The sequence below is a fragment of the Tachypleus tridentatus genome, chromosome 9 (assembly GCF_004210375.1).
Source record: "Tachypleus tridentatus isolate NWPU-2018 chromosome 9, ASM421037v1, whole genome shotgun sequence".
NCBI classification, from domain to species: Eukaryota; Metazoa; Arthropoda; class Merostomata; order Xiphosura; family Limulidae; genus Tachypleus; species Tachypleus tridentatus.
In genome coordinates this window covers 153,151,874-153,175,555 of record NC_134833.1, presented here as the reverse complement: position 1 = coordinate 153,175,555, position 23,682 = coordinate 153,151,874, and the positions used below count along the sequence as shown (strand labels likewise).

The following is a 23,682-nucleotide window of genomic DNA, read 5'->3' as shown; positions in this document are numbered from 1 at the left end:
TTTTTCTTGTGAAAGTAACAACTAGTGTTTGTGTGTCACATGAATGAGATAAGATCTAATGTGTTTTTCTTGTTACTTATACTGACAGATACTTATAGTTTATGGATATATTTATAGGGTCCGGCATGGCCAGGTGGTTAAAGCGTTCGACTCCCAGTCGCACCGAACATGCTCACCCTTTCAGCAGCCGTGGGGGCGTTATAAGGTGACGATCAATCACATTATTTGTTGGTAAAAGAGTAGCCCAAGAGTTGGCGGTGGGTGGTGATGACTAGCTGGTCTTACAGTCCAAAATTAGGAACAGCTAGCGCAGATAGTCCTCTAGTAGTTTTGCGCGAAATTAAAAAAAACAACAACATACATATAATTTTTATTAGTATATTTTTATTCTACAGATTACAAACATACGAAAGAAAAACATAAAACAACAAAGAGATACACTTCAAAACAAGGTTCTGTCAGGGATAGTGAAATTAAATATAATATAAATATGTCCCGTCGGAGGTCGCTTTTGAAAGATAAAAAGAGATGGTAGTTTTATTTTTAGATGGAAATAATACAGTGAGAAATACTTATATCTGTATGTATCGTTGTTTTGACAAGGGAAATAATACAGTAAGAAATACTTATATCTGTTATGTATCGTTGTTTTGACAATGGAAATAATACAGTGAGTAAGAAGGTGAGATTCGTCGTAAATCTGGCAGACTAAAAATGTGAGATAGTGTATACTTATGTAGGTTAACATTTACACAACCCAATCGATGGGACATGATTTGATTTTATAACATATTTAATGCTATCACTATAAATATTTCAAAACGTTTACTTGGAAAATCATTTGAAAAATATCTGATACTTTTATATACAGCAATACGGTTCAGAGGTTATTTCGCACTGTCTAACATTTGAAAAAACAAAACAAAAAGAAACATCAATCAAAGACACACAACCAGAGTCTTATAAAACTTACAACACATGCATGCAGTACGTAAATATACGTGGTCTGCGCGGTTGGGATAACATACGTTTAGGGATTTAGATTCGTTATAAAACGTGTGGTGTACTAACGTGTGATGGAATAGATCCATGTAATTTCCGACAGCTTGTTTTAATTCAGACAAATTAACATGTGGAGACAATTTCTCTCTCAAGTGCTTTTAACTTTTATACGTACAGTATAATTTGCCTTCATTATTCAGACTATAATACGTTTAAAAATTAATAATATATTAGAGACAGAGTAGTAGCTTATTACCACTCGCCGCAATCCAGTGGTTCAATGACCCCACCTCGCAGGTTACCACCCTCTACAAACATAGAAACCGTTTTTCACTCTCCAGAGATCAAAATGACCATTCGAGGTTAATCAGCGTGACCGAGTTCACCGAGATTACAAGGAAACCAATGTTATTTACTGCTGAAAAGAAATCTGGCATCGTTGTGTAAAACATAAGGTCATCTAGAGGTCAAAATCACCAGTAATTTACGATATTCATTTTAATAACACATAAAATATGTTTTTGTGCAGAACCTGCATTTATAATTCTTAAATTTGTGGTTAGAAGTGAAAATAAACTTGTTTCATTTTTGCCAGTACAGGTTTAACAATATATTTGTTAAAACACTGTGTGGTATAACCGTTACTGTATAGTGTAGTTATGTTACTGTATAATGTAATAATATAACTGTTGCGATAACACTACACTAAATATAACATTGGAGTTTGTGAATCTTCAATGGTATTTAATAGAATCACCTAACAGATACACATAATCTAACATTACAAAGTTGTGATGTGTATTTAATAGAATCACCAAACAGACGCACATAATCTAATATTACAAGGTTGTGGTGTGTAATAGAATCAACAAAAAGACACACATAATCTAACATTACAAGGTTGTGGTGTGTATTTAATAGAATCACCACACAGACACACATAATCTAACATTACAAGGTTGTGGTGTGTAATAGAATCACCAAACAGACACACATAATCTAACATTACAAAGTTGTGGTGTGTATTTAATAGAATCAACAAACAGACACACATAATCTAACATTACAAGGTTGTGGTGTGTAATAGAATCACCAAACAGACGCACATAATCTAATATTACAAGGTTGTGGTGTGTAATAGAATCACCAAAAAGACACACATAATCTAACATTACAAGGTTGTGGTGTGTAATAGAATCACCAAACAGACACACATAATCTAACATTACAAGGTTGTGGTGTGTATTTAATAGAATCACCAAACAGATACACATAATTTAACATTACAAGGTTGTGGTGTGTATTTAATAGAATCAACAAACAGACACACATAATCTAATATTACAAGGTTGTGGTGTGTATTTAATAGAATCACCAAACAGATACACATAATTTAACATTACAAGGTTGTGGTGTGTATTTAATAGAATCACCAAACGGATACACATAATCTAACATTACAAAGTTGTGGTGTGTATTTAATAGAATCACCAAACAGACCCACATAATTTAACATTACAAGGTTGTAGTGTGTATTTAATAGAATCACCAAACAGACACACATAATCTAACATTACAAGGTTGTGGTGTGTATTTAATAGAATCACCAAACAGACACACATAATCTAACATTACAAAGTTGTGGTGTGTATTTAATAGAATCACCAAACAGACACACATAATCTAACATTACAAGGTTGTGGTGTGTAATAGAATCACCAAACAGACACACATAATCTAACATTACAAGGTTGTGGTGTGTAATAGAATCACCAAACAGACACACATAATCTAACACTACAAAGTTGTGGTGTGTATTTAATAGAATCACCAAACAGACACACATAATCTAACATTACATGGTTGTGGTGTGTAATAGAATCACCAAACAGACACATGTAATCTAATATTACAAGGTTGTGGTGTGTATTTAATAGAATCACCAAACAGACACACATAATCTAACACTACAAAGTTGTGGTGTGTATTTAATAGAATCAACAAACAGACACACATAATCTAACATTACAAGGTTGTGGTGTGTAATAGAATCACCAAACAGACACACATAATCTAACATTACAAAGTTGTGGTGTGTAATAGAATCACCAAACAGACACATGTAATCTAATATTACAAGGTTGTGGTGTGTATTTAATAGAATCACCAAACAGACACACATAATCTAACACTACAAAGTTGTGGTGTGTATTTAATAGAATCAACAAACAGACACACATAATCTAACATTACAAGGTTGTGGTGTGTAATAGAATCACCAAACAGACACACATAATCTAACATTACAAAGTTGTGGTGTGTATTTAATAGAATCACCAAACAGACACACATAATCTAACATTACAAAGTTGTGGTGTGTATTTAATAGAAGCACCAAACAGACACACATAATCTAACATTACAAAGTTGTGGTGTGTATTTAATAGAATCACCAAACAGACACACTTAATGTAACATTACAAGGTTGTGGTGTGTATTTAATAGAATCACCAAACAGACACACATAATCTAACATCACAAGGTTATGGTGAGTTTGACGTTTTATGGTGCAAAGCAACTAGTCTATCTACGTCTAACATTCAGTAAAATGTTAAGGTACTAAAATTCGTAAAAAATAATCAAGGTAAAACAAAACAAAGTTAAATTTTTGAATTAAAACCTAAACAGCATGAAATCCAATTTTTATATCTAGCGTACAGTAGTAAGAAATTACAGTAGTAGCAGTTTTAAAATACTTTCTGTGGTATAATTTTAATTATTTTAACTCGTCAGGATGACCAACGGATAAGTTCAAAAATCAGTGTTAGTCGTTGTTGTTTTGAATTAAGCAAAAGCTTTTTTCAACATTGTAAGTCCACAGACATACCGATGAGCCACTGGGGAGCCAACGTTAGTCACCTGAAGTTGACCTTTCCAATCCTAGTTTCGAGTTATTTGACGTTACGGTCATTTTCTAATTTCATATCGAACTAGTTGTACTTCAAAAAGGAATCATAAAAGAGGTCTAATTTATGAATTAAAAATTACGTTAAAAAGGTCAAAGGCCTTTAAAAACTAAAACATTTGAAAGGTGGACAGTGTCATTGGCGATGGTGACACTGTCCAACGTTATGGGTAAACCTTGGGACAAAACATCTCTAAAATGGTGCCGTCGTTACGACTCTGAACGACATGTTTGTAAAATGAGGCTTATTGTGACCTGAGTCACACACAGACAACACATTGGTGCATCAGTTCCAGATAAAAGATTGATTGATTGATTTAGTGTTTTATGGCACAAAGCAGCGAGGCTATCTGCGCCAGACATTCGTAAAGATGTAAAATAAATAAATAAATGTAGTAATAGACATAAATGGAAATGAAGGTAAAACAAAAAAGTATAAAACCAATGTTGACACCTAGTCTACAATGTTAAGATAGAAGGCAGAGTATAAGAAGTTGTAAGGTATTTACTCTAGCAAAAAGGTAATGATCATAACCTGCCAGGAAGATTAACAAGTAAGTTCAAGAACCACCGTCAATCACCTGAAGTTGGCCTTTCCAGTCCTGGTTCCGGGTTATGTGTCATAGCAGCTATTATCAAAATGTAAAAGAATAAAAGTTTTAAAAGACACTCCGCAAAATCGTAATAATGAGTAGCCAAATGTCCAGTAAAAAGATAAAAGTCAAGTAAATGGAGTAAAATTTGTAAAAGTAATTGAAGATAAAAGCAAAACGGCAATTAAAACAGAAAATGGCGTAAAAACCAATGTTGACATTCAGTCAATAAAGTTGTAAAGGACTACCTGTAGCAGAATGGTAATGATCATAACCCGCCAGGAAGACTAACAGGTAAGTATAAAAACCACCGTCAGTCACCTGAAGTTGGTCTTTCCAGTCCTGGTTCCGGGTTATGAGTCAATATGGCCAGTACTAAAAAGTAAAGTAGTAAAAGTGTGAAATGATATGCAGCAAAAGTATAATAACAACTCGCAAGGACGACTAACGAGTAGTTCAAACAGTAGCGTTAGTCACCTGAAGTTGGCCTTTCCAGTCCTGGTGTCGAGTTATTTAATGTTCTGGCCATTGTCCAATGTCAAATTGAATGAGAGAGATTAAAACTGTAAAAAAGGAACCACAATTAAAAAGGTGTAATGAATAAATATGCAACACTTAAATGAGATTAAAAAGATTAATGGCCATTAAAAAATTAAAAATATTATCAAGGTGGACAGAATCACCATCACCAATAACTCTGTCCAATGTTACAGACTGACCCTGGGAAAAAATATGTTTAAAATATTGCCGTCGTTGAGAATTGTAACGATGGCAAGAAAGTAAAACGTGGCTGATAGTGATTTGAGTGTTACACAAACTACACATTGGTGCATCAGTTCCAGATAAAAGAAAATGATGAGTTAAAGAACTGTGACCAATGCGTAGCCTAGTGAGAACAACTTCCTCCTTCCGAACTTTACGGAAGCTAGATGGCCAAAGTCCAATTTTGGGTTTGATTTGAAAAGTTTGTTGTCACGTTGCTCATTCCAAGTGGACTGCCAGCTGGCACGGAGCCGAGCCTTGAAGACAACACCATAGTCCATGTACGGAATAGGCATAGGAGTGATGGTGCTGAAGCAGACATATTTAGCTGCCATGTCTGCAAGCTCGTTCCCGCGAATACCAACATGGGCTGGTATCCAGAAAAACTGGATTGAAGTAGCTGCTAATGAGAAATGGGCCAGTCGGTTTCGAATATCAGCGAGAATAGGATGTGAGCTAACGTGTAGCGATTCCAAGGCAAGTATAAAACTAAGCGAATCAGTATAAATAGTGCAATTGGAGTACTGCTCAGCTGCAATATGATCCAGGGCAAGAGATATGGCATACAGTTCAGCAGTGAACACAGAAGTTGTAGAAGGGATTCTGCGCGCAACTACTGACCCATAGCAAACCATAGCAGAGCCCACTGAATTACCTGATTTGGAACCATCTGTATAAATGGGAACTGAATGATTGTTTGAAAGATATTCATTGAATAAAAGACGGTACTTCCAATCTGGAGTATCTGCCTTTTTTAGGTGACTGAAAGAAAGGTCACATTTGGGGGCTGAAATAAGCCATGGTGGGGAGAGCCGACCTGTGGAATCTGCAATGTTATCCAAGGACAGACCCAATTCATCCAATTGCGCCCGGATTTGAAGGTCAAACGGAACAATGACAGATCGTCTGTTCTGAAAAAGTACTGCCCACCGAGGAAGGAAAACACATTTCCAGTTGGGATGCTTTGGTAAGGAATGAAGTTTCGAAGTATATTGTAAAGATAGTTGCAAACGGCGAAGGTGTAGAGAAGGTTCATGAGATTCAATGTATATACTTTGAACTGGTGAGGTACAGAAAGCCCCAGTGCAGAGTCGAAGTCCTTGGTGATGAATGGGGTCCAGCATCTTTAAGGCCGAGGGTCTGGCAGAGCCATAGACCATTGATCCATAATCGAGTTTCGATCTAATAAGAGCACGATAAACCTTTAACATTAAACAGCGATCTGCCCCCCAACTGGTAGAAGGGAGAACACGGAGGATGTTCAGTGCTCTTGTGCATTTGACCCGAAGCTGCTTTAAGTGTGGTATAAAGGTCAGTTTACGATCAAAGATAAGCCCCAAGAACTTGGTCTCAGGGACCACTGGCAGCAAAACTTCACCGATATGAAGTTTAGAATCAGGGTGAATACCCCGTCGACGGCAAAAGTGCATGCATACAGTTTTGGAGAGAGAGAAATTAAAGCCGTTCGCCAGAGTCCACTTCCGTACACAATTGAGGGCGGTTTGTAGTTGCCGCTCAATATATCTCATGTTTGACGACTGACATGAGATGTGAAAGTCGTCGACATACAGCCCATTCGCAACAGTGAGAGGGAGTTGTTCAGTGATGGCATTTATCTTTATACTGAAGAGTGTAACACTCAATACACAGCCTTGAGGGACTCCAAGTTCCTGTACAAAAAGAACGGGAAAGTGTTGAACCCACACTAACTTGGAATCTCCTGTCCATTAAAAATTTTTTTTTAATAAGCATGGGTAGTTGGCCACGTAACCCATATGTATGGAGGTCTCGCAAAACGCCATACCTCCATGTTGTATCGTAAGCCTTCTCTATGTCAAAGAATATTGATACAAGATGTTGGTGGTTGAGAAAGGCTTCTCTGATAGATGTTTCAAGACGAATTAGGTGGTCTGTGGTGGAGTGCTGTCGACGGAACCCACACTGGGTGGGCGAGAGGAGGTTGTTTGATTCAAGGAACCAAACAAGACGAGCATTAACCATCCTTTCTAATGTCTTACAGAGACAGCTCGTCAAAGCAATTGGACGGCAGTTTGAAGGAATCTTTCCATGGCTTAGAGAAAGGTAAAATAATAGCCTGGCGCCAGGCATCAGGAAAACATTCTCCTGCCAGATCCGGTTGAAAACAATCAGAAGGACATCAAGAGAAGCAGGAGATAGATGGTGCAGCATGTCATAATGAATATCATCAGGTCCAACAGACATACTGGCAGACCGATGAAGGGCCATTTTTAGTTCCACCAGGGTAAAGGGACAATTATAGTCAAAGAAACAGTCAGTTCGAAAGGAAAGAGGTGATCGCTCTGCCCGAGTCTTGAAGGCCAGGAAGGTGGAGGAACAAGCAGAAGTGCTAGATACCCGGCAAAAGCTTTCACCTACAGTGTTAGCGATGTTCCGAACATCAGTCACCTCCTGTCCATCAGAGAGTAAGATCGAGAGGGGGGACAGAATTGTAGTGCCCATTAACCTTTCGAATCCTGTGCCATATGATCTTGGAACTGGTGGTAGAAGATATGCTGGTTGTGAACTTAATCCAAGATTCCTTCTGGCTTTGACGTCTTACCCACCTAGCATGTGCACGGGCCCGTTGGAAAGCAACCCGGTTTGAAAATGTGGGATATCTACGAAAAGTATCCCAGGCCCGCTTTTGAGCCTTCCGTGCTAAGTGGCAAGCAGGATTCCACCACGGACGAGGATATCGTGGAAAACGTGTCGAGGTTTTAGGAATACACTGAGCAGCTGCATGTGTAATACAGTCAGTTACCGCTGCTACACAGTCGTCTATTGATGGCTGATTTACAATGGTAGGATCAAGTTCTGCAAGAGCAGTGAAAGTGGACCAGTCTGCCTAATCCAGCTTCCACCGGGGCACGCGGGTAGGGTGGCATCGACCACGGCCAGTCTCTCTCAAAAGGGGCCAAATAAAAGAAAACGATTAGTCTAGTCAGAACAACTTCCTCTTTTTGATCCTTATGGAAGCAAGACAGCCAAAGTCCAAGTCAACTGCCAACTGCCATGGAGCCAAGACTTGTAAACAGGACCATAGTCCATGTATGGAACAGGCACAGCAGTGACAGTGCCAGAGCAGACAGATTTAGCTACGGCGTCAGCAAGCTCATTCCCGCTAATACCAACGTGGCCCTTTATCCAGAAAAACTGGATAGAAGTAGATGTTAAAGAAAAATTGACCAGTCGGTTTAGAATATCAGTGAGAATATTGTTGAAACTGACGTGAAGCAATTCCAGGGCAAACAGAGAGCTACGTGAATCGGTATAAATAATACAGTTCGTGTATAGCATAGCTTCTATGTGAAACAGGGCAAGAGAAATGGCGTACAATTCGGCAGTGAATACAAAAACTGTAGAGGGGATCCTGCGTGCAACAACTGAATCACAACAAACCATGACAGAACCCACACAGTCACCTGATTTCGAACCATCTGTATAAATAGGAATGGAAGGATAGTTTGAAAGAAGTTTGGCAAATAAAAGACGGTACTTCCAATCAGGAGTACCTGCCTTCTTCAGGTGACTGAAAGCATTAACCATCCTCTATAAGATCTTACAGAGACAGCTCATCAAAGTAATTGGACTGTAGTTCAAAAGAATCTTGGGATCCTTCCCAGGGTTAAGAAAAGGGAGTACAATAGCATGGTGCCAAGCATCGGGAAAAACATTCTTGTGCCAGATCTGGTTAAAAACAATCAGAAGAATAGCAAGAGAGAGATGGTGGACCATCTTGTAATGAATATCATCAGGTCCAACTGATGTACTGACAGACTGATGAAGAGTAAGTTTAAGTTCCACAAGATTTTAATCACAGAGACGATCAGCCTAAAATGAAAGAGGCGACTGTTCTGCCCGTGTTTTGATGGTTAAGAAGATGGAGTATGAAGCAGAAGTACTAGATGCATGAGAAAAACTTTTGCTGAGAGTATTGGAAATGCTCTAGGTATGAGCAACTTCCTGGCCATCAGAGAACAAGATTGAAAGGAGGCAGAAGGATTTTCGAAGTTTGTCCCTTGTGACTTTGAAACTGGTGACAGAAGAAATGCTAGGTGTATTTAATCAAAGATTCCTTCTGGCTTTGACGTCTTACCTGCCGAGTATGTGAACAGGCCTTTAGAAATGCAATGTGGTTTAAAAGTGTGGGATATTTACAAAAGGTATTCCAAGACTATTTTTGAGCTTTTATTGTCATGTGGCAGGCAAGATACCACCATGGATAAGGATACTGTGAGAAACATGTTGAGGTTTTAGGAATACACTGGGCAGCTGCTTGTATAGTACAGTCAGTTACTGCTGCCACTCAGTCATCTATCGATGGCTTACACACAATAGCAGGACCAAGTTCTGCGAGAGCAGTGAAAAAGGGCCAGTTTGCTTGATCCAACTTCCATCGAGGCACGTGGGTCGGATGTCATGGATCATGGCCAGTCTCTCTCAAAACGATAGGAAAATGATCACTGCCCTGTGGATCACTGTCGACTCCAAGAAAGATCTGTAACAGTAAAAGACTGACTAGGTGCATGAAAATAAGTATAACCAGTATTGAAGAGAGACAGGTTGTGATCCAAGAACGTGTACTCTATAGCACCACCCCAGAGGGGAAAATGTTTATTAACATCTGCGAATAGTACAAATGGGAATGTTAACTGCTGAAAGAGGGCATCAAGTTCTGACTCATTACAGATCTCTTCAGGAGGCAGGAAGAGGAAACAAACAGTGATGGTACAACCCAAGGAAACACAGATGGCTATAGCCTCCATTGGTGTATCAAATGACAAAGTTTGGTTTGTTTTTAAATTAGCGCATAGCTACTCGAAGGCTATCTGTGCTAGCCATCCCTAATTTAGCAGATATACATGATCTAACATTGCATGGTTGTGGAGTGTATTTAACAGAATCACCCAACAGATACACATAATCTAACATTACCAGATTGTGGTGTGTATTTGATAGTATCACCTAACAGATACACATAATCTAACATTACCAGATTGTGGTGTGTATTTGATAGGATCACCTAACAGATACACATGATCTAACATTATAAGGTTGTGGTGTGTAGCTGATTTTAGTACGAAAAATATGTCTTCACTTAATCTATATTTAGTGTTAGTCTATCTGAAAAACAATACAAAAAAAAGATCTAACATAAAAGAAGTTTTATTTCTCTTTCTATGATACATGCTTATAAAATCCCATATTAATCAACAAATCATGTGTGTCTCAGTAACATCTGGTAAAACTGTACAACTATAACTCAATAACACATTAAACAATTAACAAGTTTCAAGACATAAGTGTCATTATTAACAGCACCTGGATGTAAATAGCTCTACTTTTCAAGATTCAACATAAACAACACCAGGAACTAATCTACAATGAATACATTTAAGTGTTGTCTTAATTTTACATTTCATTCAGATTTTGAGATTTATTTAATCTATTAATGGTTGAAAGTAAGTTTCACATGTTTAATTATTCTAATTGGCCAGAAGTGTCAACATAACCTTAGTCCATTCAGGTTTTCATGAAAATATAAAGTTTGTTTGGACTCTTAGTACGAATATTAGAATGAATAAGTTTATCAAACTATTAATTTGTTTCTTCTTTCAAGTTAGTTTGTTGAATGCATTTTTACAGTTTGTCTTCTAATTAGTCTATCAAGACTTTCAGGTCAAATTTATAATCTGTTTAGACTTTCAGAATTAATTTAAAATGTTGTTAGCCCACTTTTAATTTCCCTAAAAATCATTATAATATATACAATATGCGTTGGCCAACATAGTGAAGCTTTGTAGATTTAAAACCAAACAATGTTTAGTTCTGTAAGTGCAAAAATTGCACAAACCATGTAAGAAAAACAATAAGAGTACTATTTTACTACATTAATATATTACTAACATTAAGAAATTAGAAATACAAAATTTGAACCAACATTATAAATAAAAACTCAGTGTCAGAAAAATTGTACTTGATTTTATTTTGTCATAATATTTGAAACCATGTTTGAAAAAACATTGCACATAAATTTTGTGAAGAAATACGAAGTATTTCCTAATATATAAAAAGTCCACAGCATCTAGGTATCTGCAACAAGATGGCACTGTTAAAATCACGCAAAATAGAAATAACTCTTTATTAAGAATAAGAATGTATTATATATTTTGAGCATGTTTTAAATGAAACTGTATGTATTAAAGAGTTTATAAGCCTAAACATGCCTCAGAAGTTTTTCTTCCCATTAACAGAAAAAATCTTGTGAAAAGTTCCAATTCAATCTCATCTGGAGAGCCTGAAAGTTGAAGAATATCCAACAACCTGAAAAAACAAAAACACCTTAAAAAAACTGAAAACGACTAAAAAGGACTAACACCACAGAAATTGTTCTCAAATGATAATTTGTTTCTTGCAAGACACAAAGCTACAAAAATAGGTTACCTATTCTCTGCCTATTACACATATCAAAGCCAGATTATTTTGTATTATAAGCCAATTAACAGCTTAGTAACCATGGCTTTTTGTGATCTAAGTCATTTTCAAAAGCTGGTTTTTGGTTTTTGTGGCCCTTTTTAGTAGTAGCTTTACCTTTAAAATAAGTAAAACTTTCCTGACCAATATATAAAATGCTTTTTCATAAACAAAGTTACTGCAAACATTCAGACAAACATGGTTTGTGCAACTAGTTAATCCTTCCATCATTTTCCTTTATTGTTAATTTGTAAAACTGCTTTATGGATATACTTAAGTTTATAGAACTTTGAGAAATTCCTACTCTTTTAAAACTCAACTTATCTAAAGCTGGCTTTTATGAAAACACAAACTAGATCTACTGTTCTTCCAAACGACACTGTTTCTGACATGTGCAAACTTTATGTAAGTGTTTATATTTATTTTCATACACTTTGTATGTTTAATAACAAATAACCCTTCCTCCATTTCAATCAAACTTTCCACATGACTGGAATTCATCTACACTTGGTAAATAAGGTTTCACTATTTAGTTAAAAACTGAAACCCAAAAACATTTGGTGTGGAAAGTTGTTTTTAACCTGATAAATTTGTTTTGTTGACTGTCAGTTCACTGTGCAAAACTTCTGTTGGCATACACTGAGGTTTGGTTTTATTTTATAAATTAATATGACTATATTTTTTTCCTTAGCATGCATTCTTCTTTGCTGTGGATATTATTATAAATGTTTGGCTTTTAGTTACAGTTTTTGTTTAGATGGTCATAATTTCTAGGGTTGTTGGCTCTGTTGATCCAAAAAAATAAAACCAAAGCTGAACAACCAGCTGATAATAACAATATCTTAAGCTATGATGAACATTACCTTGAGTGAGTTAGACAAATAATAAGTTTTTAAACCTTGGTCAAACAATTACATAACTATGTCATGTGCACTGGAATAATGGTTTGTTTGTTTCTGAATTTCGCATAAAGCTACACCAGGGTTATCTGTACTAGCTGTCCCTAATTTAGCAGTGTAAAACTAGAGGAAGGCAGCTAGTCACCACCACCCACTGCCAACTCTTGGGCTACTCTTTCACCAATGAATAGTGGGATTGACCATCACATTATAACATCCCCATAGTCAAAAGGGCAAGCACATTTGGTGGGAAGGTGATTTGAACCAGCGACCCTCAGATTATGAGTCGAACGCCTTAACCCATCTGGCCATGCCGGGCCTGGAATAAAGGTAAACTTGCAAAAACTTACAGATGGTAAAGACACAGGTTTCAGTGATCCTAAATAATTATTAGATTCTGAAAAATACCAACATTTTCAAATCTCAAGACAAGTGTGTTCTTACAGCAGTGATCTAACTTATTTGAAGTTAACTCCTATTGTTATAAGGTTATTAAATATAGAACAAAAAACATAAAAGAGAAAAAAAATAAATGACAACAAGAAAGTAATAAAAAATTGAAAGCATTATGAAAAGCAAATCAAATTCACGTTAAAAACCTCTTACAACAACAGCATTAATGAAAACAAGGATCACACTAATAACAATATTAATGTGTAACACAATAACAAGACATAGCCTCATAGTTTACATAAATATGATAGTAGAATCTAATTAAAATTCATTACAGAAACACATGATTTATCATTTAATGATAAACAGAATATTAAAATTACGACTTTTCATCCTATCGCAACTGGCTTGATATAATATACGTGAGTTTATCTACACACTTGCACACATTAATTATTTGCATTATAAACTTTTGATAAAGTTTGTGCATCTTTACAAAATTAGGTAGATTTTTAGTAAAGATTACAAGCTTTTTGTACAAAATTTTTTTATCAATAAATTTTTACTGAAGATTTGTTTGTGAAAATAGTCTGTTTCAATACAAGTCTTAGTGCAAAGTGATTTCTTATTATGATTAAAAAATATTCTCCATCTCAAAAATCTCAAATATTATTTATGTAATCTTCAAAACCTCCTAAATACATTTCAAACATTTGTTTTCAGTAAGACCATATTTTGTTATTTTCCATAACTATGTGGAGCCTGTCATTTGACCAACCTTGTAACCATCATAAAAATGGGAAATAAATGTTTTTTTCACACTAGAATAACTACGTTATAACACAAAAATACAGATGTTTAGACTAAATAGCTTAAATCTCACAACACTATATATATTATTTTTTAGTATATTGACCTTCCAGCCATGCCTAGCTAACATTAGATAACTTGCATTTCACAATGCACATGTACTAATGTTATACATCCAATAATATAAAACTGACTGTTGGTCTTCCCTATCTTGACTGTGTTTTAGTAGACTAATATTTTGTAATATACAATCACATTTCAATTATTATACATTGTGTACATACACACAGATTATTATTATTTAGACAAATTATTAAACATTTTTTAAAATACAGAACAATAAGTCTAGAAGTTATCTCTTCTTGCTACAACCTTTAAACTCAGTTGCTGTGTGATGCAGGATGCTAAGCCTTTTAAAATTTTGCATGTGAAAGATATGAAACAAAATATATTTTTAGGTTTTATAAACACAGTTGAATAACCAAATAATTATAAATAACTATACTGATACCACAGAATTCCACTGTAATTTATTAAGCTTAGTAACTGAACTGTATTTAAGTCTTTAAAAAGTATGAAACTTTTTTAATCTACGTCCTTGAAAACTTGCTTTGAAAAAACAAGGAGGACTTCAAATACATTAAAATGGCTGAGAAAACATCTTTGTGGACATTATAAGCTGTTGAATGGTTATTCATGTCATATATTGTAGTAAGAGTATAATGGATTGATTGATTGATTTAGGGTTTTATGGCACAAATCAGCTAGGCTATCTGCACCAAACGTCCAATAAAAAGGTAAAAATTAAATGTAGTAAAATACATAAAAGGAAATGAAGGTAAAACAAAACATCATTGAAAAACAAAAAAAGCATAAAACCAATGGTGACACCGAGTCAACAATGTTAAGAGAGAAAGCAGAGTAAGAGAAGTTGTAAAGTACTTACTCTAGCAAAATGGTAATGATAATAACCCGCCAGGAAGACTAACAGGTAAGTTCAAGAACCACCGTCAGTCACCTGAAGTTGGCCTTTCCAGTCCTGGTTCTGGGTTATGTGTCATTATGGCCAGTACCAAAAGGTAAAGTAATAAAAGTGTTAAATGACATGCAGCAAAAGTGTAATAACAACTCGCCAGGACAACTAACAGGTAGTTCAAACGGATAGTTCAAACAGTAGCGTTAGTCACCTGAAGTTGGCCTTTCCAGTCCTGGTGTCGAGTTATTTAATGTTCTGGCCATTGTCCAATGTCAAATAGAACTAGAGAAAATGAAACTGTAAAAAGGGAACCACAATTATAAAAAATTGTAATGAATAAATATTCAACACTTAAATGAGATTAAAAAGATTAATGGCCATTAAAAAACTAAAAACTTTATCAAGGTGGACAGTGTCACCATCACCAATAACACTGGCCAATGTTACAGATAAACCCTGGGACAGAACATGTTTAAAATAGTGCCGTCGTTGAGAATTGTAACGATGGCAAGAAAGTAAAATGTGGCTTTTATCTGTTCCAGATAAAAGAAAACAATGAGTTAAAAAACTGTGACCAATGCATAGTATAGTTAGAACAATGTCCTCCTTCCAAACTTTATGGAAGCTAGATGGCCAAAGCCCAATATAGGGCTTTATTTGAAAAAGCTTGTTGTCGCATTACTCACTCCAAGTGGACTGCCAGCTGGCACGGAGCCGAGCCTTGAATACAAGACCATAGTCCATGTACGGAATAGGCACAGTAGTGATAATGCCGGAGTAGATAGATTTAGCTACCGTGTCTGCAAGCTCATTCCCGCGAATACCAACATGACCTGGTTTTTCCAGTTTTTCTGGATAGAAGTAGCAGTTAATGAGAAATGGGCCAGTCAATTTTGAATATCGGCGAGAACAGGGTGTGAGTCAATGTGTAGCGGTTCCAAGGCCAGTATAGAACTAAGCGAATCAGTATAAATAGTGCAGTTGGAGTACTGCTCCGCTGCAATATGATCCAGGGCAAGAGATATGGCATACAGTTCAGCAGTGAACACAGAAGCTGTAGAAGGGATTCTGCACGCAACCACTGAACTGCAGCAAATCATAGCAGAGCCCACTGAATCACCTGATTTGGACAATCTGTATAAATGGGAACAGAATAATTGTTTGAAAGATGTTCATTAAATAAAAGACGGTACTTCCAATTGGGAGTATCTGCTTTTTCAGATGACTGAAAAAAAAGGTCACATTTGGGGGCTGTAATAAGCCATGGTGGGATGGGCTGACCTGTGGAATCTGCAATGTTATCCAAGGACAGACCCAATTCATCCAACTGTGCCTGGATGCGAAGGCCAAATGGAGCAATGACAGATCGTCTGTTCTGAAAAAGTACTGCTCACCGAGGAAGGAAAACACATCCCCAGGTGGAATGCTTTGTTAAGGAATGAAGTTTCAAAGAATATTGTAAAGATAGTTGCAAACGGCGAAGATGTAGAGAAGGTTCATGAGATGCAACACATAAGCTTTGAACTGGAGAGGTGCGGAAAGCCCCAGTGCAGAGTCAAGTCCTTGGTGATGAATGGGGTCCAGCATCTTTAAGGCCGAGGGTCTGGTGGCATCGACCATGGCCAGTCTCTCTCAAAAGGATAGGAAAATGATCACTGCCTAGTGGATTACTGTCAACCCTCCATGAAAAATGGGAGAATAATGAAGGGGAGCAAACCGAGAGATCAATAGCGGTAAAGGACTGACTAGGTGCATGAAAATAAGTGGAAGAACCAGTATTGAAAAGAGAAAGATTGTGATCAGAGAGCATATGCTCTAGAGCAACCCCTCCCATCAATAACAGCACTTCCCCAGAGGGGATGATGTCCATTAAAATCCCCCAGGATTAGAAATGGAGACAGCAACTGTTCAATGAGAGCATCAAGGTCTGATTGATCATATGTCTCTTCAGGGGACAGGTAGAGAGAACAAACAGTGATGGTATGACCCAAGGAAACACGGATGGCTACAGACTCCAAGGGTATGTTAAGTGACAAAGACAGGGTGGGAACATGCTGATCAACCAATAGTGCCACCCCTCCATGTACTCGTCCATCACACAGCCTGTAATTACTGTACAGAGAAAACTGCCGAATGGTGACTGTATCAGCAGGTTTGAGAAATGTTTCCTGTAAGGAAAGACAAACAGGATGGTAGGAAGCAATCAGTGTTTTGATGTCATCCAGATTAGAACGTAAACCTCGACGGTTCCATTGTATCAAGGTGGCCATTTTTAATGACGGGTAGGCGAAGTGGCTGGAGAACCCTTCTGTTTACGACCACATCTTTTTTCCTTACTGTCCTTAGTCGGAGGAGGTCTATCAACCTCCATGGATCCTGCCCTGGGTCGAGTGTGCAGGTCTTTGTTATTGGAAGGGGATTCCAGTGACTGAGAATGCAAACGTATGTTTGTTTTGCCTCTTGGGGTGGGAGAAAAAGATGTATCAGAAGAAATGCCTGTATTTGAAACTGAAGGATGTGGATCTTGAGGTTTGTTGGACTGTATGGGAGGAACAGAGATGGGTGTGGAAGTCGATTCATCAACCTTTTTAACCATGGAGGTCAAAAGGTTTTTCATTTGTTTTGAAAACGATTCTCTTGGAGGTACAGAGAAATCTGTCTGCACTCCCACTGTAGTTGTGGAATGAAGTGCAGCAGCATATGTCGGAGATGGAGTTGTGGACAGCAATTTCCGAGCCTCAGGATAACTAATGTTATGTGTCGTTTTCAAACGCTGCACCTCTTTTTCCTCCAACCATTTTGGGCAAGAACGAAAGTAGGAAGGGTGAGAACCATTGCAGTTGACGCAATGTGGGTCCATGTCACATTCATAAGCATCGTGGTCCTTGCCTCCACAAGGTGCACATGTCAGGGAACCACGACATGATGTCTTTGAGTGGCCGAATCTCTGACATAGGAAACATCGAAGAGGGTTTAGAATGTATGGCCGAACCCTGCAAATTAGATAACCTGCCTTGATGGTGGCAGGTGCACGTGATGAAGTAAAGAAACTCCTTGAGTGGAGAGACCAGCGAGAGTCTCTGACTCGGGGACATTCTTCAAATCCTTCTCAACAATAACTCCTCATGATGAATTCAAAGTAGCATGAGGTGTAACCTCAATAGGTATATCCCCAGTTGCCTTTGAATTCAAGAGAAGTTCACTGTGTTGGAATGTGGATGTTTCAACCAATATGTCTCCAGATCGAAGCTTCTTTACTGACTTTGGAGAGCCAGCAAGTCCCTCTAGTCCCTTCTGAATAAAAAAGGGGGACAATTGCCCTAAAGGTTTTTCCGAAAGAGAATGTAATATAAGAAAATGAGGTATGTGTGTTACAGATGTTGAAGATTGCTGCTCAGAGTCTTCAAGACGTGGTCGTTTACCCATTGACTGTTTTTTTACAATTTTATTTAAATTTTTTAAAGGAGGATTCATAGGAAAAAAGAAAAATTTTGGTACCCACTGACCCCACCCACCATGGAGCCCTACGAAGGGAAGCACTACAAAGTCATGCAAGGACAATGCAGCAACGCCAGGGTTTCGTGAGCACTATACCCAAACACCAGCATCAGGCACAATGTCCACAACACCCGTTGAGAACTTCCAACACTGGTACTTGGTTGACTCTAGCCCAAGTGGACCAGCCGACTGACCCAAGGGGGGCCACCCAAAGGCTGCCCGTCTACAGGAACTCAAGGCCAAAGTGGTGAGTTAGGGTTGGACCCCTCAACCACCAGGATCCTCTCCTCCCCTTCACGGGTCGCCACGCATGGCAAACACATGGGTGGATGTTTAGGTCCCAGAGAAGGTAACCAGACAGAACAGAACCTTCCCTGGGAGGTCCCCTCACCATGTACAGGAATCCATACCGAGGGGAGAGTATATAAGGAACAATTTTCAAAATTGAAAACAGGTGAAGGGGGCCACTGTGTTTGATTCAGTACACAAACCATATCTCACCAAAATAAACAGGTATGAGGTTCTTATTTTATATTATAGCTTGATAATATCAGTAATTTGAATTTCCAATTTGTATAAAACTATATATTTAGTATTCTGACATCAGAAACATCTAATTTTAAACAGTGATACGTTCAATATACCATGCGACTTACTAAAATCTATATTTAGATGTGTTCTTTTAATATTTACTTTTAAAATAAGAAATTAATTCATATATTATATTAAAGCTTGAATTATAATCTACAATTTGGTTGAAAACTGACTGACAAAGTCTTAAAATAGTAGTTCAATAAACTTTTTAATGTAAGTTAATAAATGGAATGACATGGCCTTTGTCCCATGATCGGTCACGAAAGGATTAAATCAGTAAGCTAACAATTGCCAGCTCTGATAAGTTTTGGTTTTATTCCAAAAAAAGACTTGTAATAACAATCTTTGATTTATGCCTATAGCACTTATAAAAACCTAAATAAGTTGTGATATGGCCTGAGTATTTAAACTTGAAGTGTAAGTTCTGGTTTCTGTTTTTAGTATCTTGGCCATGTGACAGTATGGTTCAAGAGAGTTGAAATTTACCTTTTTAGAATTTCAATGAATTACAAATAGGTACTTCAGAAATACTGATAAACCTTTTCTTGTTGGACTGTAATTCATGCAGTCAACAAAACATAACACTAAAATTTTCCAACTGGGCTTTACAAAATGTAGAGCATTGAAATTTACCTGTTATATTTTACCCTTTAATCTTCCATATGACTTGCTGCAGAAACACCAAGGAATCTTACATATTTTCTGTTTTTCCACCATACTTAATAAATAATAATGATACAGAAAAAAAATATCAAACAAGGCAAATCAAAGCACGCACGACAGATAGTGGTGCAAATTTAAGAGAAACATATGTAAACACAATTCCCCCCAAGAACCAAGGTGAGGGTCAGAAACTTGAGAAGGATAATAAGTAGTTTAGGAATACAGTTCTAGTTTTGAAAAATATCCTCAATATTAACATAAGGTGGAAGAAATAAGTTAATCAAGAATTCATCTCGCATATCATGTAATTGTGTGTAATGAATAAATGTTCCACATCGACTGACTCTTAAGGTGATTAGGTTTGATAAATAATAATAATGAAAAATGGCTTACATAAAAAATAAAGCAAACTTTAGAGTAGTGTGTAAAGTATGCAGTTTCTACACACTCACCATAGTTGTAAAGTAAGCAGTTTCTACACACTCACCATAGTTATAAAGTAAGCAGTTTCTACACACTCACCACGGTTGTAAAGTAAGCAGTTTCTACACACTCACCACGGTTGTAAAGTAAGCAGTTTCTACACACTCACCATGGTTGTAAAGTAAGCAGTTTCTACACACTCACCATGGTTGTAAAGTAAGCAGTTTCTACACACTCACCATGGTTGTAAAGTAAGCAGTTTCTACACACTCACCATGGTTGTAATGTAAGCAGTTTCTACACACTCACCATAGTTGTAAAGTAAGCAGTTTCTACACACTCACCACGGTTGTAAAGTAAGCAGTTTCTACACACTCACCACGGTTGTAAAGTAAGCAGTTTCTACACACTCACCACGGTTGTAAAGTAAGCAGTTTCTACACACTCACCATGGTTGTAAAGTAAGCAGTTTCTACACACTCACCACGTTTGTAAAGTAAGTAGTTTCTACACATTCACCATAGTTGTAAAGTAAGCAGTTTCTACACACTCACCATAGTTGTAAAGTAAGCAGTTTCTACACACTCACCATAGTTGTAAAGTAAGCAGTTTCTACACACTCACCATAGTTGTAAAGTAAGCAGTTTCTACACACTCACCATGGTTGTAAAGTAAGCAGTTTCTACACACTCACCATAGTTGTAAAGTATGCAGTTTCTACACACTCACCATCGTTGTAAAGTAAGCAGTTTCTACACACTCACCATGGTTGTAAAGTAAGCAGTTTCTACACACTCACCACAGTTGTAAAGTAAGCAGTTTCTACACACTCACCATGGTTGTAAAGTAAGCAGTTTCTACACACTCACCATGGTTGTAAAGTAAGCAGTTTCTACACACTCACCATGGTTGTAAAGTAAGCAGTTTCTACACACTCACCATGGTTGTAAAGTAAGCAGTTTCTACACACTCACCATGGTTGTAAAGTAAGCAGTTTCTACACACTCACCATCGTTGTAAAGTAAGCAGTTTCTACACACTCACCATCGTTGTAAAGTAAGCAGTTTCTACACACTCACCATAGTTGTAAAGTAAGCAGTTTCTACACACTCACCATGGTTGTAAAGTAAGCAGTTTCTACACACTCACCATGGTTGTAAAGTAAGCAGTTTCTACACACTCACCACTCTTGTAAAGTAAGCAGTTTCGACACACTCACCATAGTTGTAAAGTAAGCAGTTTCTACACACTCACCACGGTTGTAAAGTAAGCAGTTTCTACACACTCACCACGGTTGTAAAGTAAGCAGTTTCTACACACTCACCACGGTTGTAAAGTAAGCAGTTTCTACACACTCACCACGGTTGTAAAGTAAGCAGTTTCTACACACTCACCACAGTTGTAAAGTAAGCAGTTTCTACACACTCACCATAGTTGTAAAGTAAGCAGTTTCTACACACTCACCATGGTTGTAAAGTAAGCAGTTTCTACACACTCACCATGGTTGTAAAGTAAGCAGTTTCTACACACTCACCATGGTTGTAAAGTAAGCAGTTTCTACACACTCACCATGGTTGTAATGTAAGCAGTTTCTACACACTCACCATAGTTGTAAAGTAAGCAGTTTCTACACACTCAACATGGTTGTAAAGTAAGCAGTTTCTACACACTCACCATAGTTGTAAAGTAAGCAGTTTCTACACACTCACCATAGTTGTAAAGTAAGCAGTTTCTACACACTCACCACAGTTGTAAAGTAAGCAGTTTCTACACACTCACCACAGTTGTAAAGTAAGCAGTTTCTACACACTCACCACGGTTGTAAAGTAAGCAGTTTCTACACACTCACCACGGTTGTAAAGTAAGCAGTTTCTACACACTCACCATGGTTGTAAAGTAAGCAGTTTCTACACACTCACCATGGTTGTAAAGTAAGCAGTTTCTACACACTCACCACGTTTGTAAAGTAAGTAGTTTCTACACATTCACCATAGTTGTAAAGTAAGCAGTTTCTACACACTCACCATGGTTGTAAAGTAAGCAGTTTCTACACACTCACCATAGTTGCCAGAAATATAAGTATACAATAAGACAAGTACAGAAGCGACGTAGCCACAATTATTTTTACCATGTTTGAAGTGAAGAATCCAACTAAACTACAGAAATTTTAATGGTGAACAAAATAGATTTATCAGAAAAATATCATAGTAAAGAGAGTTAAATAAGAGTACAACTGTGAAACAGTTAAATAAAAGTACAACTGTGAAACGTAATCTAAATATTGGTGGGAAAACAAAAGTTACACAAGCTCCATCAACTTCTACTCACTTATTCAGAGGGAAGGCAGAAGAAAAGATTTATGGGCAAGTGATGCGTGGTTTGTAACACAAAAAAATATTTGAAATTTGTAACCATGTTTTGTTGACAATGTAAGTTGAAACCCAACAAGGAAAGGATTTTAATACGTACATTACATTACATCTAAAAATTGTTGAAATGTGTACTAACCTTGACTTTAGTACTTCAAAGGTAAGTAAGTACATTACATCTAAAAATTGTTGAAATGTGTACTAACCTTGACTTTAGTACTTCAAAGGTAAGTAAGTACATTACATCTAAAAATTATTGAAATGTATACTAAACTTGACTTTAGTACTTCAAAGGTAAGTAAGTACATTACATCTAAAAATTATTGAAATGTATACTAACCTTGACTTTAGTACTTCAAAGGTAAGTAAGTACATTACATCTAAAAATTATTGAAATGTGTACTGACCTTGACTTTAGTACTTCAAAGGTAAGTAGGTACATTACATCTAAAAATTATTGAAATGTATACTAACCTTGACTTTAGTACTTCAAAGGTAAGTAGGTACATTACATCTAAAATTATTGAAATGTGTACTAACCTTGACTTTAGTACTTCAAAGGTAAGTAAGTACATTACATCTAAAATTATTGAAATGTGTACTAACCTTGACATTAGTACTTCAAAGGTAAGTAGGTACATTACATCTAAAAATTATTGAAATGTATACTAAACTTGACTTTAGTACTTCAAAGGTAAGTAGGTACATTACATCTAAAAATTATTGAAATGTGTACTAACCTTGACTTTAGTACTTCAAAGGTAGATAAGTACATTACATCTAAAAATTATTGAAATGTATACTAAACTTGACTTTAGTACTTCAAAGGTAAGTAGGTACATTACATCTAAAATTATTGAAATGTATACTAAACTTGACTTTAGTACTTCAAAGGTAAGTAGGTACATTACATCTAAAATTATTGAAATGTATACTAACCTTGACTTTAGTACTTCAAAGGTAAGTAAGTACATTACATCTAAAAATTATTGAAATGTGTACTAACCTTGACTTTAGTACTTCAAAGGTAAGTAAGTACATTACATCTAAAAATTATTGAAATGTATACTAACCTTGACTTTAGTACTTCAAAGGTAAGTAGGTACATTACATCTAAAAATTATTGAAATGTGTACTAACCTTGACTTTAGTACTTCAAAGGTAAGTAAGTACATTACATCTAAAATTATTGAAATGTGTACTAACCTTGACATTAGTACTTCAAAGGTAAGTAGGTACA

General features: G+C 36.6%; 1 protein-coding gene across 4 annotated transcripts in view; it reads right to left on the bottom strand.

The window, feature by feature from the left end:
- Positions 1–10,493: 10,493 nt before the first annotated feature.
- Positions 10,494–23,682, bottom strand: part of LOC143226680 (putative methyltransferase DDB_G0268948) — a 32,393-nt gene continuing 19,204 nt past the window's right edge. For all 4 annotated transcript variants that reach the window (XM_076457968.1, XM_076457970.1, XM_076457967.1 and 1 more), the window contains exon 7: positions 10,494–11,667. In XM_076457968.1, coding sequence (XP_076314083.1) covers positions 11,553–11,667 — 115 coding nt within the window. In that variant the 3' untranslated portion in view covers positions 10,494–11,552. The remainder of the gene's footprint in view (positions 11,668–23,682) is intronic.